Genomic DNA, 12,918 nt, shown 5'->3' on the forward strand with positions numbered 1-12,918 from the left:
TAGGGCGCTACACTTTTTAACTCGTTCGCTAACAGGAACTTGCAGTGCAAAACTTTATGGGCAAGTTCTGGTGTAATGAACGGCTGGTATTTGTTTGTCGCTCAGAGCAAAATTAGACCCAAAACTAAAATACCTCGTTTAAAAAAAAAGCTACAATTGAATTTTTAAAATTCATTTAAAACTTTTGTGCTCATTGGGCTGATGGACATTAATACTGGGGAATGGAACTCTTCCCATTTTCAGGCACCTATTGTCTGGTTCAGATATAACAAACGCAAACACATGGAGTAAAACTCCCTCTATTCTGCCCAATAATAACCATTGATCATATCGATCCAATTGTGGCAATGAGAAAATAATTCTGAATGATTCAAATTTGTTTTGTTGTCATCTGAGCTTCTAATATTGTTGTCTTGTTACTCCAGTAATCCATTACTGTTGATTGCAGATTTAAATATAATCGTCCATAATAAATCTTCATTTCTATCTTAAAACTATTTTATTCCCACAGTTGAAGCAATGCACAATGCCATGGAAAAGTGCATTTCAGGTCTTTTTTTTTTTCTTCTCGCTGCCCCTGTTCTCAGCTATATTTCTTTTGGGCCTCCTTATCTCGAGAGACAATGGATACGCGCCTGGAGGTGGTCAGTGGTTTGTGAAGCAGCGCCTGGAGTGGCTATAAAGGCCAATTCTGGAGTAACAGGCTCTTCCACAGGTGCTGCAGAGAAATTTGTTTGTTGGGGCTGTTGCACAGTTGGCTCTCCCCTTGCGCCTCTGTCTTTTTTCCTGCCAACTACTAAGTCTCTTCGACTCGCCACAATTTAGCCCTGTCTTTATGGCTGCCCGCCAGCTCTGGCGAATGCTGGCAACTGACTCCCACGACTTGTGATCAATGTCACACGATTTCATGTCGCGTTTGCAGACGTCTTTATAACGGAGACATGGACGGCCGGTGGGTCTGATACCAGTGGCGAGCTCGCTGTACAATGTGTCTTTGGGGATCCTGCCATCTTCCATGCGGCTCACATGGCCAAGCCATCTCAAGCGCCGCTGACTCAGTAGTGTGTATAAGCTGGGGATGTTGGCCGCTTCAAGGACTTCTGTGTTGGAGATATAGTCCTGCCACCTGATGCCAAGTATTCTCCGAAGGCAGCGAAGATGGAATGAATTGAGACGTCGCTCTTGGCTGGCATACGTTGTCCAGGCCTCGCTGCCGTAGAGCAAGGTACTGAGGACACAGGCCTGATACACTCGGACTTTTGTGTTCCGTGTCAGTGCGCCATTTTCCCACACTCTCTTGGCCAGTCTGAACATAGCAGTGGAAGCCTTACCCATGCGCTTGTTGATTTCTGCATCTAGAGGACAGGTTACTGGTGATAGTTGAGCCTAGGTAGGTGAACTCTTGAACCACTTCCAGAGCGTGGTCGCCAATATTGATGGATGGAGCATTTCTGACATCCTGCCCCATGATGTTCGTTTTCTTGAGGCTGATGGTTAGGCCAAATTCATTGCAGGCAGACGCAAACCTGTCGATGAGACTCTGCAGGCATTCTTCAGTGTGAGATGTTAAAGCAGCATCGTCAGCAAAGAGGAGTTCTCTGATGAGGACTTTCCGTACTTTGGACTTCGCTCTTAGACGGGCAAGGTTGAACAACCTGCCCCTGATCTTGTGTGGAGGAAAATTCCTTCTTCAGAGGATTTGAACGCATGTGAAAGCAGCAGGGAGAAGAAAATCCCAAAAAGTGTGGGTGCGAGAACACAGCCCTGTTTCACACCACTCAGGATAGGAAAGGGCTCTCAGCTATATTAGTGCAATGATATGGTGAGCATTACACAGAAAGAGACGTAGCTTTGGTTTACAAACCCCTCCCCACGTCCAGTTCCGAGGGACAGCTGCTCTCTGTATTGTTGGCAGAGGCTTGAGATCAGGCCACCCATAAATCCTAATTTTATTAGCACAAGACCGAGGACATAGCAATCTTCAAGTACAAAACTTATTCCACAAAATGATTTCTGAACTTCTAAACTAACCGGATCTAATGCTGGATAGAGTTCGCAGAACACTCTGATCTAAAGGGTCCAGGACATATGTGGTGGAAGTCCAGAACTTTCAAACATAAGAAACTGACTCCGAACTTCCTTAAGATTGATTCCTGGAATTAAGATGGGAACTTGCTGAAGCAAACTGGAGAAATGCAGGGACCCAGATACATCAGGTAATCATGAACCACTGTCTCCAAGGAGTGTAAATTAATGGTGTGAATATCCCTTTACGTGGACGGCATCCAACTCAACCCCCCAATCCCACCATTTCCCACGTGGCATCTTTTAGACTATCAAAAACTTCAATCAGCTACCAGACTACAAGCCTCTTGATGTTCAGGAACTGTACTTGCAAAGAAAGGCTTTAAATACCTAGGCACATTCATTTACAGGAAAACTCCCAACCCTTTACAAGAAAAAAACTAGTCCTAACGTTTCCAGCGCATATACACTCTGCCCATCTTGGTGCCACCCCCACCAAAAAAAAATCTTCTAACTTAGCATGGAGGAAAATATCCTGTCGGGCCCACAGCACATTCTCTCCTACACAAGCCCCAGATAGGAGCAACCGGTGTCCAGAAACATCCAATATTCCTATTTCTGGAAATCTGGAGGGAAGTCTACACCACACTGAAGGTATCAGTGGTCTGTCTGCCCTTCCTCCACAATGGCACAGCAGCTTCAAGACGAAGCGTGCAAAGGTCATCACTACTCCCCCAGGTAAGAAGCATGTACTACTAGCAACTTGTTGACAAATTTCATACGACTCATGACTACTCTACTGCCTCCAGGTCCACCACTTCATACAGGACCTCACTGCCTCCAAAATCCAACACTTATCAACTGCTTTAGAGCTGCCCTCTGCAATATAGACACACCCCATGAGTACTTCTCAATCCTCCATACTATAGTACAGATGACATGGGAAACCTACACCTCCTGGGACTGATCTAGGCCACACGCCTTCAGCAGAAAGCTGGAAGGAAGCCCTAAGACTGAACTGCGACTTACAATAGAATGAAAGTAAGTCCACCACAATCTGTAACCTCACGGCCCGACATATCCCCTACTCTACCATTACCATCAAGCCAGTGGATCAACCCTGGTTCAATGAAGAGTGCAGGAGAGCATACCTAAAAATGAGGTGTCAACCTGATGAAGCTACAACACAGGATTACTTGTGTGCCAAACAGCAGAAGCAGCATGCAGTGGATCGAGCTAGGCGATCCCACAACCAACGGATCAGATCAAAGCTCTGCAGTCCTGCCACATCCAGTCGTGAATAGTAGTGGACAATTAACAGGAGGAGGAGGCTCCACAAATATCCCCTTCCCCAATGAAGGAAGAGTCCAGCACATCAGTGCAAAAGAAAAGGCTGAAGCATTTGTGACCATCAGCCAGGAGTACCGAGTAGCTGATCCATCTCCGTTTCCTCTTAAGGTCACCAGCATCACAAATGCCAGTCTTCAGCCAATTCCATTCACTCCACAAGAAATCAAGAAATGGCTGAAGTCACTGGATACTGCCAAGACTATGGGTCCTGACAACATCCCTGCTGTAGTACCGAAGACTTGTGCTGCAAAACTCGCTGCGCACCTAGCCAAGCTGTTCCAGTACAGCTACAACACTGGCATCTACCTGACAATGTGGAAAATTGCTCAGGTATGTCCTGTCCACAAAAAGCAGGACAAATCCAATCTGGCCAATTATCGGCCATCAGTCTACTCTCGATCATCAGCAAAGTGATGGAAGGTATCATCGACAGTGCCACGAAGCGCCACTTAAACAGCAACAACTGACGCTCAGTTTGGGTTCCGCCAGGGCCACTCGGCTCCTGATCTCATTACAGCCTTGGTCCAAACATGGACAAAAGAGCTGAACTCTAGGTGAGGTGAGAGTGATTGATTGCCTTGGATATCAAGGCAGCATTTGACTGAGTGGGGCATCCAGGAGCACGAGCATAACTGGAGCCAATGGGAATCAGGAGGAAAGCTCTCCTCTGTGGAGTCATACCTAACACAAATGAAGATGATTGTGGTTGTTGGAGGCCAATCATCTCAGCCCCAGGATGTTACTGCAGGAGTTCCTCAGGGTGGTGTCCTAGGCCTAACCATCTTCAGCTGATTCATCAATAACCTTTCCTCTATCATAACGTCAGAAGTGGGGATGTTCGCTTTGTATTATGTCAGTACCATTCGCAACTCCTCAGGTACTGAAGCAGTCCGTGTCCATATGCAGGAAGCCCTGGATAGCATTCAGGCTTGGGCTGATAAGTGGCAAGTAACATATGCTCCACACAAGTGCCAGGCAATGCGATCTCCAGCAAGAGAGAATCTAACTATCTCCCTTTGACATTCAATGGCATTACCATCGCTGAATCCCCCACCAACAACCTGGGTGTTAACATTAACCAGAAACTTAATTGGATCAGCCACATGAATACTGGTTACAAGAGCAAGTCAGACTGCGGCAAGTAAACCACCTCCGGACTCCCCAAAGCCTGTTCACCATCTACAAGGCACAAGTCAGGAGTGTGATGGAATACTCTGCACTTGCCTGGATGTGGGTGCCTCAACAACACTCTGGAAGCTCAATGCCATCCAGGGCAAAACAGCCCACTTGATCGGCATCCCATCCACCATTTTAAACATTCACTCTCTAGCATTAATGCACCGTGACAGCAGTGTGTACCTTCTATAAGATACAGCAACTCACCAAGCCTCCTCCGACAGCACCTTCCAAACCTGCAACCTCTACCACTTAGAACAAGGGGAGCAAATGTATGGAAACACCACCACCTGCAAGTTCCCCTCCAAGTCACACACCATCCTGACTTGGAAATATATCGCCGCTCCTTCAGTGTCGCTGGGTCAAAATCCTGGAACTCCCTTCCTAACAGCTCTGTGGATGTACCCGCACCAGATGGACTGCAGCGGTTCAAGAAGGCAGCTCACCACCACCTTCTCGAGGGTAATTCGGGATGGGCAACAATGTTGGCCTTGCTAGTGACACCCACATCCCATGAAATGAATTTTAAAAAAATCCCGTATCATCCACCACAGATGCCGCAACCTATATAAACCAAAAAAAATTCACCCACAGCGAGAGTGCTGACTGAATTCTTGCACACATTCAAGTTGGGCCCCCCCCTTCAGCCCTTTTGGGCAGAGGTCCAGGAATCCATTAAAGCTAGCACTGGCATGGGCATCACCTCAAACCAAAGCCCTTGCATACTTAGCCTGCTCCTGATAGTGTAAGGAACCTTTGCCACTTGCTCCTGGCACTGAGGATGCATTCCTCAACTGTGATGCAATTAACACAACAAACAAATTGTGGGACAATTGCCAATCAGACCAAGTATGTATACGCTGTGCAGGAAGCTGGGAAGTACCAAGGAATATAGGCAGTTTAACCTCCCATAAGCACAATAACTCCAGGGCCTGCAGAGATTACAGGTTCCAGCAACCTATTACAACACTTCAGTTGTATCACAGCAGGAAATGCATCTTCTAGCTGCCAGGAGTAAGATTTGTGTTGACCACTCATGAGGCTGCAAATTCATTACCAAGCATCCTCTTCTGTAGAACTACATAACCATATCTGATCGCTGTTCAATCCATCTGCAAGTATTTCCAAACCCGTGTTATAAAATACTCAGTATTAAATCATGTCCTGAGAGAGAGTGTGTACAATAAATAAAATTTTTTAAAATTGTTTGTAGTTTGTATAATTTTCATGCACAAATTTTTTTCCAGAGTTCATAAGTTCCTCGGAGATGTATTTTTAATCTGCAGGTCGCAAAATTATATTTAATATGAATACATATAGATAATTTTGTAGTCTAAATAGGAGGCCACTGGTAAATTTGGGAGCTTTTCCATTTGTAATCTGAGCTACATAACACACTCCAACATCATTGTGGCTAAAAAGTCAAATCAGAACGTTATGTGGCAGCTACTGTATTCCACACTTGGGAAAATACCTCAGTTATCCGAATTGCTGTAAAGCCGTGTGTGATCCCAAAAAGGGAAACTGTTTCACTGCATACAATAGTGCTTATATTTGTGTGTGTGTGTATATATATAAGCAGTATTTGTGTACATTTTTTGCAAAATGTCATAATTTCATGCTTTGCCGATCGTACTTCAAAAGATTGGTTTTGGATGGTGCTAGTTGGACACTCAGTGTTCCAGCAATGAGACCTGGGATATTTTAATTCCCAGCCTTCATTTAAATCTACCTGGCTGACTACCTGACTGGAACGAGCGGGAAACAGTGAAAGGTCACGTGACCCGCCAACCCAAGGTAAGCGGCGAGATTAGCTTCAGGTTGTCATATTTGGGAAGTGGAGGAGGTGTCCACAGTAGAGGAAGCATAAGCTAACTTATCTGTTTGGGCCTCCTCCTGCTGACTTGATGTGGCAGTTAGCCCACCGTGAAGTCTCCGCTCAAACCAACGGTTAAAATTGCAGTCGGGTCCCGATGATGTCATCAAGATTCAACATGCACGTGTAAAAGAAAGAGCCCACTGCTTTGGGTGGGTGTCCTTGCTGCCAGTTCACTAAAGCAAGATAAAATTTTAAACGAGATGCCTGTGGTCTTCTGTCGGATAAGTAACCTAGATGATTTGAAATTCCCACCTGCCTGGTTTCGGTCTGGTAGGGTTAAAATAGCCCTCTGTGTATCTGGATTCCAGTTTAGAACTTTTAACTTGTGGAATTCATTCTAGGCAGCTAAAATCCCTCATGACAGTGATAAACCATACAGGATATATCAACATTGCCTCAAAGTACCAAACCATCTCATTTCCTAATTCTGGTTGTTCTCATATTATATTGTAACAGTAAATTTTACAACCATTTTACGATCTATGGTAATTGGTGTTCTGGCACCAGTTACACCATCAACCGAGCAGTATGAGAGAATTGGACCTATTTACTGAATATCTCGACATAAGTCTGCTTTAGTTGCCTCCTGTACAACTCTGCTGAGTTAGTGTGCCATCCAAGGAATATGAAAGTGATTGAAGGGGTTTCCACTGATTTTATGGACGTGTTGTTTTTCTGCCATGATTCAGTTAACTATTCTCAGTCCTAGTCAGAAGGTTGTACTCCCCGGGCTGTCCTCAATACCAGTTTCCAAAATATAAAATTTTTGTGAAATACAGTTTTGAATTATCTGTTTAAACCTATTATGGATTTTTAAAATTTATATCCACTAACATTGGCAGTATGTGCCATAAAAATTAATATTTCCCCGAGTTATCTTAGAATATCTATTGGCCATTCGTTTATAGTCGTTTCCATGCCATGTGCTATAATGTAGTTGTCAGGTTGCACCCACCTCTTTGTAAGCAGTTTTAAGGAGATGGGCAGGGTCAGCCAGGGGTCTTGCTGGTCCAATGTTTACTCCCTCCCACTGGAAGTGCTTGGCCTTTGTTTGGCACTTACCCCAAAGACATGGCTGATGTTGCTAACTCAGCCTGGGGATGCTTACCTTTTTATTCTAGAAATTCCTCGAAGTAAATAAACATCTGGAATTGTGGATTTATCACTGGACATTAGAATGAGGCTAATTTCTGTGTCATATGGAATTACCTGGCGTTTTATTACTCTACTGACATATTTGTTTTATACCATATTATTCAACTACAGCAAGATCCTGCTTTTGCATACGTGAGTAAATGAGAATGTTCGATATGTGTTTTAGCACAAAGTACATACCTGCACGTTATTGTTGCACAGAATCTTGACGTCGAGGTAAAAGAAGGTGTCACTCACCCCACAGAAACAGAAATACAACAATAGCACAAAGGGTTGCATGCTTTATAAAGTTCATTTAAAGTGGTCTTTATCAGTTTGTAGGCAACATTTTGCCACTTTCCTGAAAGTCAATTTCATTCAACCTGCAAGGACCTAGATAACCACATTTTTTAATTGGGACATTTCTCTTGTTACAGGTTTCACCTCTTGCTCAAATAAGTGTGCCTTCTTTCAATTCTCAATAGGTCAAAATGTTCAGTTTATTGGCATAGCAATAAACATGACTTGGGGAAAAAAGGGTATAGAACTATGGGTGGAAATCTCAACTTTGAAAACTCATTTCAGGGATAGGTGACAGAAATTTCATTATTCTCTCCAACACTATCTAAATGTTCCATAAAGACATATTCATGGCCTGTTTGTGCAAATGTTGAGAGAATCTTCCATTGAGTTTAGTCTGGCATTTTCATGCATGGTACTTTGTACCATAGTCATCTTCAATCTGGATCTGATTGGCAAAATGGATAATAGTAGAAATTACTACCTGTGTTTGGCAAACAGTCTTGTGGGTTGAATTTAAGTTTAAACAACAAATGACGATCAGGATTGTTGTGAAATAAAGCCAGAAACAAATGTAACCACCTTAACTGAGCAATATCTGCATGGCTTCAATCAATGCTCCAATCAGCTGTTACTGTATTTATCTTCAAATACTGATATTACTATGAATTCTTGGCTTGTCGCTATAATTGCTAATTGCTGTGCAATAGGCTCTGATGCAGATGTAAAATATAAATCTGCAGTAATGTTAGCTTGATATCCTGGTGACTTTCGTAGCATAAAACCTTTGATCTGATAACTAACTATTTAACCTTCTCTCACACTGAAATGGTGCAGTAGTAAACCATGTTCCCAATTAAATCTGTTGTTCATTTCTGGATTATCTCACAAAAGGCCTATTCGAGCAAACAGAAAATCTGTTGGTGACTTCCATGGCATGACAATATAAGATTGGTGATGGCAATCTGCAACTGTTAACATATTTTGCCGTTATGGTTATTAAAGCAAAATGTAAATTTTGATAAAGGTAACCAATAGGACGACTTGGCACACTTGAGAAAATGAAGTGTGTAAATTTAAGGAGAGTCCAGTTAATGGCAATTTTTGTCATTTGAAGTTGAAGACAGTTTCTGGATGGCTTTGATTTACTGACTTCGCACTTTGATTTTTTTTTTAAATCTGAGCGTTTAGAATTGATTTCTCCCTGATGGCCTAATAGTGAATAAATAACATCTCAGCCAGGGTGACCAGGGGTACCCATGTTCAATCCCCAGTCCATGCTAAGTTATCTGATTTCAGCTGGAGTAGCAGATGGGATGACATGATTGGTTTTAGTGTTTCTGGGCAGAGGTGAGGGCTGAGAATCGCCCAGGTTCCTGTTGATCAACAGCCCACTGAGTCCTGCTGGAAAGTGTGTGAGTGTGAGCAGCACCAGGTTTGACTGATATATTGCACAGTTGAATCATCTGCCCATATTCTGGCTTCTGGCACGAAGAATGGCGACTGGATAGTTGTTGGTACCTGTGGAAGTGTGCCCTCAGCGAGTGTCTGTACCTTCAGGAAAGAACGGGAGGAAATTGGGAAGGGGTGGTAGGAGTGTTAATGGTAAATCTGTAACCTTTTCTGCACCATTTTAAATGATGAACGTGAATATTAAAATGGTCCTTCTTATCCTAGCTTGATGCCTGCTACAAATCTTTATGCTTTGGCAGATAAAAGCTGTGGTGTGCCTCAGTCGACTTGCACTTTTTAACTAATTTGTAAGAAATGTGGCAGGCTTATATGTGTTGTTTACTTAATTATTTCATAAAGGTTTCAGCATTCATTTTTCATAGCCAGAAAAATGAATACTATTCACATTCTTTTAGAAAACGCTGTGTTGTTGCTGGCTGCTGTCAGACATGTAACTAAATTGTGCTGGTTTTAGATAAGCAGTCATTAAAAACATTATCTTTTTCAAACATTTCCATATCTTTTCATGCTCCGTCGTTGCACATTTTCTTCCTTAGCACAATTAAAAATCCTAGAAGGCTGGTAAAATTTGGTAAAATTCTCTCCAAAGCGCTCAATAGATTAGCAAACAATACACTTACCAACTACCTTAGCTCAGACTGAAAGGTTTCTGTCTGAACATCGAGGAACAGGGAGTCGAATTTAAAAGAACGATACTTCCTACAGGATTGTGCTGATTTTTTTTTTTCCTTGGTGTAAAGGATATGTAAACGGATGTGACTAGAATAATTATGCTGACTCTTGAAGGACATCACAACAGCAGTGGAAGGATGGAAGCAAACCCAGTGGTGTGAAGAGATACTGCAGATGTTTAAATATTAAAGCAATCAAAACATGAGGCAATCATCGAGGGCTGTGTGTGTGTGTATTAAAACTGCTTTAGCAACCTGTGGTTTTCAGTGGCTCAATATTGCTGTGTTCTTCTGTTGGAATTCTGACCTAGAGAAGTGAAAATATAATGCTTGCTATTTTTATTATGTATTATTCTGATAAGATTCAGGGCTATTGTGACATTAGTAGATGTAACACTTAAAGTGAAAGCTGATATGTGAATGTCCTATTAGAACACCATTAGACAAACAACAAAATAAGCCTAATGCAGAGTGGCTGTAGATCATAATTTGGAGCAATGCAAAGAATGCTACCAGCAGTTAGCATATGAGCCACTGTCTTAATCTTTCATTAACTATGACATCTGAATGTAATCCATCTTAATTTTAGGGGGAACTGGAAAAACAACTTCTTCAAGCAAACCCAATTCTGGAAGCCTTTGGCAATGCAAAAACAGTGAAAAATGACAACTCGTCCCGATTTGTAAGTGTTTCATTTTCAGCTTTATGCTTCAGTTTGTGTTGAAGTTCCCAAAATTATACACACCACACAGCAATAATGACAGACAGTGGTAAAAAGGCTATTTCACAAGCTGACTGTTTCGAGTACAAAAGCAAAATACTACAGATGCTTGAAATCTGAAAACCGAAAATGTTGGAAATACTAAGCAGGTCTGGCAGCATCTGTGGAGAAAGAAACCGAGTCAACGTTTCAGGTCCATGACCTTTCCTCAGAACTGGGAAAAGTTAGAAATGTAATCGGTTTTAACCTAGGTCAAATTGGGGAGGGTGGAAAAAGAACAAAAGGGAAGGTCTGTGATGGGGTGGAAGATGGGAGACATTAAATGACAAAAGATTTGGTGGGGCAGAGCCAAAGGGAGAGGTAATAGGGAAAAATAGAGACAAAAGATGTGTCCAGTGGAGGTGTGAATGGCAAAATAAAGAACAGCTGCTGTCCGAAAGCAAAAACGACCAAAAAAAGGAAACAAAATGGGGGCAGAGATTACAGTGAAATATTTGAACTCCATGTTGAGTCCAGAAGGCTGTAAAGTGCCTTGTGGAAAGATGAGATTCTGTTCCTCGAGTTCGCGTTGAGCTTCATTGGAACACTGCAGTAGGCTGAGGACAGAGATCTCCGAATGAGAGCAAGGTGAAGATGTAAAATGGCAGGCCACTGGAAGCTCGGAATCACGTTTGTGGACTGAACTGAGATGTTCTGCTTGGGTTTGGGTGACCGCTTTGTGGAATACCTCCGTACAGTCTTCGTAACAAACTAAGAGAAAATAAATTCATTGCAAAATTCAAAACGTGTGGAAAAGGGCAGTTTGTGATGTATCAAGTTATTGTATGCTCCAGAAATGTGTGTCAGTCAGTTCAGTAAAGCCTCTAAGATTCCAACACTGAGCTATAACATGTTGGTTGTTTGTACAGCAGAATAGAAATAGTACTAATCCTTTACCAGTCTGTTAACTGTCAGAGGAACTGCCACAAGGTACAACACAATAGTCTGTAGTGAAAAGCAACTTTTCAGAGACAGCCTGTCTCTAACAGTTGCGTGTTTACAGGCCACTTGTAAATTTCTTTCAATCTTTGTATCTGATTCAAGAAGATATATTCTGTAATAATAACCATAGAGTATTTCTGTTATCGACAGCAAACATCAAAAGTAATGACACCAACACCTATAATGGTTTTATGTTTTGGTAATATTGCAAGGGTGTTAAGTACCCTGCCCTCTTTTTGTCCAACTAGCACCAATATTCCCGTCACCATTGTGTCTGTCCTGTTGACCATAGCACAGCTGCTGTCTGGAGTATTCTACACTGTCCCCAGTGTGGGGGTTGTGGTGTATTCTAGGGGAGACACTAAATCAAGTTAATTCAATTTATGGAATAGCGCCAATGTGTGCAGTCCCCACACACTCGACCGAATTCACTCCCACCAGTTCTGACAGAAGTTGAGGAGGGAGATTTATGATGGAATTATTTTACCTCTGGAAAGCCATTTGTGCTATTGCACAGAATGGAATGTTCTGGCTAGCAATGCTGGAATGTGAATTTTATCATTAACATTAACTAACATTTATCCTTAAAGTGAAATTGACTTCTGTGCAGCTGTGAGATTTGCAAAATTGTGGTTAATGTGAGTTCCTGCTATCACTGCCTCATCACAGCCCTCCTATAATTCAATTCTGATCGTGTATAAAGAATCTGCTCAACCTGACCTCCTGTAATCTGAATTACCAGGCACTATGTAAACATCTTAGCAAATAAACAGCAAAAAAGGGTAGTGAAACTCTTGGTCATTTTGATTAATCACTTAATGGATGATGAATTTACACAAATAAGATCTGACCATTTTTGTTTTACTTTCAATAGGGAAAATTCATTCGTATCAATTTTGATGTCACTGGCTATATTGTTGGAGCGAACATTGACACTTGTATCCTTTTTAAGCAGTTGTTAAAAGTTAGCAGAATTGGAGTTTTTAACAACAAAAGACATAACAGTGTATTGGCCCACTGGAAGTGCCCACTAGGAGGTACCGACGAATGGCACAGGTAAACTCACTGTTGATTTTTGGTCCAGTGAGGGGAAGCAGCGAAAGGAGACATTTGCCCAAGTGAGAGACATTGCCCGAGTGAATTTGGAAATTTAGTGCAGAGGGGGAAAGAGGGGCTCCTTTTCTTTTCTTTTCTTAGCCTCCAGCAGC

At 42.4% G+C, this 12,918-nt stretch overlaps 1 protein-coding gene and 1 long non-coding RNA gene across 3 annotated transcripts in view; one reads left to right on the forward strand and one right to left on the reverse strand.

Annotated features, from left to right (window-relative positions):
- LOC137383412 (uncharacterized) overlaps positions 1-10,074 on the reverse strand; it is a 94,593-nt gene extending 84,519 nt beyond the window's left edge. For both annotated transcript variants that reach the window (XR_010977405.1, XR_010977404.1), the window contains exon 1: positions 9,958-10,074. This is a non-coding gene — a long non-coding RNA (uncharacterized lncRNA). The remainder of the gene's footprint in view (positions 1-9,957) is intronic.
- The window catches only part of LOC137383411 (myosin-11-like), a 163,779-nt gene that overhangs the window by 92,767 nt on the left and 58,094 nt on the right, over positions 1-12,918 (forward strand). The window contains 3 exon segments of the mRNA XM_068056218.1: positions 7,697-7,717; positions 10,598-10,690; positions 12,585-12,648. Of these exon segments, the coding sequence (XP_067912319.1) occupies positions 7,697-7,717; positions 10,598-10,690; positions 12,585-12,648 (178 nt within the window).

Source organism: Heterodontus francisci, chromosome 24 (assembly GCF_036365525.1).
Source record: "Heterodontus francisci isolate sHetFra1 chromosome 24, sHetFra1.hap1, whole genome shotgun sequence".
Lineage (NCBI taxonomy): Eukaryota > Metazoa > Chordata > Chondrichthyes > Heterodontiformes > Heterodontidae > Heterodontus > Heterodontus francisci.